General features: G+C 32.3%; 1 protein-coding gene across 2 annotated transcripts; it reads left to right on the top strand.

The window, feature by feature from the left end:
- The first annotated feature begins 228 nt into the window (after positions 1-228).
- Positions 229-2,680, top strand: LOC108480434 (pentatricopeptide repeat-containing protein At1g66345, mitochondrial). Of its 2 annotated transcripts, XM_053027815.1 has the most exons (3): positions 229-358; positions 665-792; positions 1,333-2,680. In XM_053027815.1, exons 2-3 carry the CDS (start codon positions 769-771, stop codon positions 2,470-2,472), a joined length of 1,164 nt encoding a protein of 387 aa, XP_052883775.1. In that variant the 5' UTR covers positions 229-358; positions 665-768; the 3' UTR covers positions 2,473-2,680. The 2 variants fall into 2 exon arrangements, with proteins under 2 accessions (XP_052883775.1, XP_017638927.1); XM_017783438.2 differs by having other exon boundaries at positions 665-2,680.
- Positions 2,681-7,553: the final 4,873 nt, after the last annotated feature.

The following is a 7,553-nucleotide window of genomic DNA, read 5'->3' as shown; positions in this document are numbered from 1 at the left end:
ATGATTTTTATTTTTCAAAAATAATTTTTATTATTTTTGAATTTTTAAAATTAAAAATAATTAATTGTTGACATGATATTCATGTGGCAATGTTTAAGCTACGTTAGCAAAGCTAATAAGCATTAATTTTTCATTCATTTTAGGATGATTTGATAAATAACATAAGTTCAAGAGTTAAAATAGACAAAAAGAATTAAATAAAGGACTAAAATGATGTCTTATAAAATTGGAGATCCAAATAAGTTATTATACCTCTTCAAAAATTTCCTTGAAAAGATTCACGACCCACCGCTCTATCTCTCTTCACCCAAGTTCTCTCTTGCCTTCAGGTTTGGAGCAGACCAGGAAGTTAAATAAGGTAATTTTTGAAACCCTAAGTTTGATTATAAGATTTCTACTTGAGTCTATAGATTCCGAGTTATGGCTCGGTTTCTGTTATCTGCTTTGTTCTGTATTTGATTTTCTGTTTTAGCTGCTACTGCTTCTTACTCTGTCTCATGGTGTATGAATGTTGCTTTTGTCAATTAATTTGATGTTTCAGAAGAATCATTTTTATTTCGAGGGTCTAGGGGTTATTAAATGTTTCCTTGTTTATCTATATGTTTTGACCATTTTTACGAATGCTGCGATTAATCACTTTTATTTGTTCTGTGATATGATTTAGCAAGTACTGAACGAATACGAATTGGATGCAAAAGTCGAAGAATATCATGTTGGGAGTAGAACAGCATCTTAATTTTTCATTTGACAGAGCAAGTTGAAGATGATATGATAATTGTGTCCATGTTTGAGGTAAGCTAACATCGACCAATGCATCTGTAAATGGCTCTGTTGAGTAGGAAACTTCAGTCCTTTTTAGTTTCTTCATCAATCACCAACACTCCTTCATTTGCAGTAACCAAAACCATCATTATCCCCTCCCAATTGCTCTTGCAATCTAACAATGACTCGAATGTTAGTTTTATCTCTGATTTATTCAAGAAAACCCATAACTGGGATACTCTCACTAGAACTTTATCTTCAGTCCAATTAACCCATTCCCTTGTTCAACAAGTACTGCTCCAACTCAAGCTGCCTGAGCATGCAAGATCGGCTTTAAATTTCTTTTACTGGTCTGCAAAGACCCAAAACTTCCAACACCAGATTTACTCTTACTGCATTGCAATTCATATTGTAGTTCATGCCCAACAATTAGCTGAAGCTAAGATATTGATCCAATCAGCTTTGAAAACAAGTGAATCCAATTCAACTAGATTTTGTCTTGTGGAATCTTTACTGGGTAGTTACAAAGTTGTTGATTCAAGTCCTTTGGTGTTCGATTTGTTGGTTCAGGCATATGCCAAGTTGAAAATGTTTGAGGATGGTTTTGAGGTTTCTTGTTACTTGGAGAATCATGGGTTTTGTTTGAACTTGTCAAGTTTCAATGCCTTGCTTCATGGGATGCAAAAATCTGGTGAAAATGCAATGGTTTGGAAGGTTTATGAGCATATGATTCGCAATAGGAAATACCCCAATGAAATTACGGTAAGGACGATGATTGGAGCTTTGTGTAAAGAAGGGAAGTTGCAAGTTGTGGTGAATTTGTTGGATAGGATTCATGGTAAGAGATGCTCTCCAATAGTTATTGTTAATACGAACTTGGTGTTTAAGGTTATAGAAGAGGGTAGAATTGAAGAGGGTATGGAATTATTGAAGAGAATGTTGCAAAAGAACTTGATTCTCGATACCATTGCTTCCTCTTTCATTGTTTATACTAAATTGAAGCTCGGGAATTTGGAATCAGCATGGGAGGTGTATGATGAAATGCTTAAGAGAGACTTTAGTGCCAACTCTTTTCTGTTTTCATCCTTCATAAAAGCATATTGTGAAAGAGGCAAAATTCAAGAAGCAGAAAGCATGTTGCAAGAGATGAAAAATATGGGTTTGAAGCCATATGATGAAACTTTTAACCATTTGATCGAGGCATGTACTAAAGCCGGCGAATTGGATGCTAGTGTGAAACACTTTGAGGAAATGATCGATAGGGGACACGTTCCAAGTTGTTCCACTTTCAATGAAATGGTGAGAGGGCTTTGTGAAATTGGGGATTCGGAGAAAGCTAATGGGTTCTTAACTCTTGTTTTAGATAAAGGACTTTCACCTAATGAAGTCACATACATTCATCTTATGTCTGCTTATGGGAAACAGGGGAAGATCCAACAAGTTCTGAAATTATACTATGAAATGGAGCATAGGTCACTGTCTCCTGGATTACCAGTTTTTACAACATTGATTAGAGGTCTTTGTGACTGTGGAAAAGTAGAGGAAGCTGAGAAGTATCTAAGAATAATGAAAGGTCGTTCTATAGGGATCAGTGAAGAGATATGTGAAGCTTTAATCACTGGTTACCTCAGAAATGGCGACAAAACAAGAGCTGCTCTCCTTCATAATGAGATGGTTGCAAGAGGAATGAAGGCGATGAAAATAATATGACCATTATTCAATTTTACTTTAGCATTTTTAACACTAAAGTAAAATTCATTTCTCTTTGTTGTTTAATGTCAAGAAACCAATGAAAACGAGGATTTGATCTTAAAACATAATAATTGCAGGCGTTTAGAATAATTACTAGAAATTTTATCACAAATGTATATGTAAAAATTAAGTATGGGTAAATTACACTTATGGTCACTTTTGTTTACATCGAGTTACGTTTTAGTCACTTATTTTTGAAATATTACGTTTTAGTCACTTATGTTATTGTATTGTAACATTTTAGTCACTGAGCTGTTAATTATCGTTAATGGTATAACGGTAAGCTAATGTGACGCATTAAATCATCATTTCAAATTAAAAAATTAGATTAAATTATACAATTGGTCTCCATATTTTTTTATTTTGAGTAATTTCTTTTTTTATGTTCTTTTAACTCTTCTTTTTCATTATTTTCCATTCTCTTTTGCTTCTCTCACTATTTTCCTACCTTCTCCATTTCTTTCAACATATCAGGAAGTTGAATTAGCAGTGAAGAAAAAAGCATGGTATAGGTTTATGGGTTTTGGTTATAGGCAATGATGGTTTTCGACTTCCTACTTATTTCTTCACTGTCAATTCGACTTCTTGATATGTTAAAAGAAATGGAGAAGGTAAGAAAATAGAGGGAGAAACATAATATAATGGACAATAAAGAACAAAAAATTTAAAGAACATAAAAAAATTTTAAATTGCTCAAAACGAAAAAATATGGGGATCGATCGTATAATTTACCCTAAATTTTTGTTTAAAATTATGATTCTCAGTGACTAAAATGTTACAACACTGTCGAAACCATTTTTTTTAAAAAAACGAGGATCGACTTTGGTTTTGAAAAGAAAACGAAAATTGAAAATTGGGAGTCGTCACCAATCTCTTTGTTTAGGTGTGATCGGATTACCTAGAAATTTAGTCATTTTAATAAAACATTTTGATTTACTAAAACAACGATTTTAGTCTACGAAATTTGAGAAAACGGGTTCAGGAGCCGGTTACGTACAAGGAAGGGTTAGCACCCTCATTACGCCCAAAATTAGTATCGAATTGATTAAATACTACCCTTATGTCTAAGATTTAAAAATATTTGGAATATGGTTCTTTTTTTTTAAGACATTTGGTTAAAGTTAGTCGTCAAAATTCTTTCATTTCAAAGGCATATAGCATCACATCCAGCACGATAGGACACGATTCTTTATACCTTTAAAAGCACGATTGATTTTTGACTTCCAAAAGCTTATACATTGAAAATTACAAGAGGATGCTCGATTATTTGGCACAACGAAAAACCAAAACCCAACACGGTAGGGCACGATTCCTCGAACTTCCAAATATTGAACATGGCCTTATTTTAGAATTTAAAAAAAAAAAGAGTGAAATTCTAAAGGAAGGTTCGATTATTTTGAATAAACGGGAAATCGAAACCCAGCACGGTAGGGCACGATTCCCGAATTTCCAAACATCAAATGTTACCTTCGTTTTAAGGAATTTTTAAACGAGTAATTATAAAACCAGCTTGAAATGTATTAATTCGATTTGAAATAGATATGGAATAATTAGTTTTAAAGAGTTGGGAAACATAAAATGATATTTGTAAACCCAAAAGGAAAAATAAAAACATGGGATAACATGCATGTATGAAATAATATGACGGATGAATGAAGATAATTCATTTAATCAACTAACAAAATAAACAATTAAATTCAACAGATCTAAGAAAAATGTTATTAATTTTCTACACATAAATAAAGAATGATCCATACAATAGAAATGCAAAACGGAAATAATACGAACGATAACATACATAGCCTAATACAACGCAATTAAATGCCAAATATGCAAAACCAAATGAAAATAAAAAAAATATGAGACAAATTTAAAAGGATGAGAACATAATATATTATAAATGAATTGTTAAATTTGAAACTATTTATAAAAGCAAACAAAAGATATATATGCATTCATTAAATCATGTATCATAGAATGACAACTTTTAAATCAAATAACATATGCATGTAAAAATGTTTATTAAAATACACTCAATAACGAAAAATTTAATAATATGTAGAATGTGAAAGTATAGCAAGAATACATAATAAGATATAACTTTAAGAAATATACATAATAGATTCACAAAACATGCAATTATATAGATAGATTTGGGAATTATTAGTAGTAAAATATTTGCATAAAATTAATAATGTATATAAGACTAAATTAATTTTTCCATTAGTCATATATGTAACACAAAAAAACATAATGATATATGTAATAAGAAAACTATATGTATAAACACGTGAATTTAATGTTGTATAAATCAAATACAAATACCAATATATATATATACAGACACATTATAATAATAATGTAAAAGAAACATAAGACATGTGAGATTTTTCTTTAAATAATATCAATAAATACTATATAAATAAATTAAAAAGGAATTACATATACAAAATAAAATAAGATTAATAATATACATAGAATATAAAAGGAGAGTAAAAATATACAATAAGATATGAGATTAGGAAACACTTTTATATATATATATATATATATATATATCACACATATACATAAATAAATTTAGGAAGAAATATATGCGAGAATAACATGGGATTAAATATGTATATAAGATTGAACTAATTTTACTATAAATTATACATGTACGAACATAAAAACTTTTGAATGAAATGTTACATAAAATGTTAATATAATATGAGAAAAACCTAAAATGACGATTTTATAAAAAACGAAGTAAAGTTATCAAAATAGGTCAACACATGTATGAAGATATTAAGAACTTTAAAATAATAAGTATTTTGAATGAAAAATTCAATTAAAATAGCATACATGTACAAATATATACAAGGTGTTTGAATGAGACACTATATAATATATTAAGATAATACAATATAAAGAATTTCAAAAAAAAAATAATTTTATAAGCACAAAGATGGATTTTAAAACAACAATTTAGCCATTAACATGATATATGTACAAATATACATAAAATATTTAGATGAGACATTATACAAAATATTAAATAATATAATAAAAGGAACTTCACAATAATTATACAAATAAAATAAAGCAAAATTATCAAAAATAAATTCACACATATAAAAATATCAAAAGGATTTTAAAATGGTAAATTACATCAAATAGAAAACTAAATTAAAATCGAATTAGAATAAAAGGTATAATTTACAAATAAAATAAACTACTGAAATTTTAAAAGGAGGACCAATACGCAACGCATGCGAATTCACAGGGATCTAAGTTGGAAATTTTTAGGGTCCCAAAATGCTGTGTTAAGGCACGGACCCATTTGCAAACATGCGCGAACTACAGAACCAAATTAAAAAAAAAAGAAACAAAACAGGCGGGATGCAATTGAACGCTCATGCGAAAAAGGGGGACCCATCGTGCAATTATCCCCTCACCGCAAAAACACGAGGATCTTAGGGGCAAAGAACTGGATCGGGTCAGGTCACTGGGTTCCAAACGACATCGTTTTTATACCATGGGAGTTGGCTTATGCGGTGCCATTTTTTGCTTCCTCATAAAGGCCAAATCCTGCCTTTATTCAACCAAACATACACTAAAGAACCCTAGCCTCTCCCTTTTATCCTTTCAGCCGAAACCCAACATCCCCCTAGGAGCTGATCGGCCACTATGAACGGCGACCAAACCGTCCGAGCCTCAGATCCCTTTTTTTTTTTTTTGCCTTAGACCCCTTCCATACTCCGATTTCAGCAAAGAAGAAGAAGTCTTGTGGTGTATTTATGAAGGTAAAGTTTCGTTTCCCTTCTTCTTTTCTTTTTTTTTAATGCGAAGAATCAAAATACCAAAAAAAATTGAAAAGAAAATCAAAAGCATGCAGGATTTTGAATCGAAGATCACCTCTTTCAATTAATGCTCTGTAAAAAAGTTTCTTTTTTTGTATTAATCCTCTGTAGAAGAGAGAAAAAATCCGTTCTTTTTATCGGCCTTTATAGCCGTCAATACAATCTATTTTATTTTCATTTAAGCCCTGCTTTCCTTTGTTTGTCTTCGTGTATTGCCTTTTCTTTGTGATCTTGCTCGTTTCGGATTGTTTTGCGAGGCTAAGGAAGGTCAATGGGCAAAAGCTCCCATTTTGGTGCAAGGCATCTTTGGGCGGTGGGTATCTTGATGGAGGCACGTGAGGTGTGCACTTTCGAGAGAGCTAGGGTTAGGTTTGGTGAAATTGATCGCTTGGGCCTATCGGGCCATCTGGGTTAGGGGTTGCTGGGTTTAGGTATTTTGGGCCTTTTTGTTTTTAAATGGGCCGGGTAAAATGGGCCTGTTACAGCTGCCCCTCTTTGCTCATTGTCGTGCAACGGGAATGGAGAAAAGACTATAAGAGGGCCAATTTTGCCTGGACCTATCAAATTTTGACTTCTCTTGGCACTTCTTTTCTTCGAGTAGCTTCAATATGCCCTACTCCAGTCCACTCCACTGCAACTTCAGGGAGATAAGGCTTGTAATTTTAACCTGATCCACTGTAACTTCAAGAAGATGAGGTCTGCGATTTATAGCTTCAATCTGTTCCACTGCAACTTCAGGAAAATAAGATTTGCTATATTCAGTCTGCTCCACTGCAACTTCAGGGAGATAAAGCTTGTTTTGACCTGCTCTACTGCAACTTCAGAGAGATAGGATCTGTAATTTATAGCTTCAATCTGTTCCACTACAACTTCAGGGAAATAAGGTTTGCTATCTTCAGTCTACTCCACTGTAATTTCAGGGAGATAAGGCTTGTTTTGACCTACTCTACTGCAACTTCAGAGAGATAGGATCTGTAATTTATAGCTTCAATCTGTTCCACTGCAACTTCAGGGAAATAAGATTTGCTATCTTCAGTCTGCTTCACTGCAACTTCAGGGGGATAAGATTAATGGTTGCGATCTACCCCTCTGCAACTTCAGGGAGTTAAGATTCATCATATAGATTTGATCCGACCTGCTGCAACTTCAGAGGTATAGGATTTACAGCTTTAATTTGCTCAACTGCAACTTCAG

This window comes from Gossypium arboreum, chromosome 5, assembly GCF_025698485.1.
Source record: "Gossypium arboreum isolate Shixiya-1 chromosome 5, ASM2569848v2, whole genome shotgun sequence".
NCBI classification, from domain to species: Eukaryota; Viridiplantae; Streptophyta; class Magnoliopsida; order Malvales; family Malvaceae; genus Gossypium; species Gossypium arboreum.
Note: the sequence above shows the minus strand (reverse complement) of the source record. Positions and strands in the feature narration are given on the sequence as shown.

Coding starts and splice junctions, on each gene's coding strand:
- LOC108480434 (XM_017783438.2), top strand. CDS start 823: ATGGCTCTGTTGAGTAGGAAACTTCAGTCCTTTTTAGTTTCTTCATCA.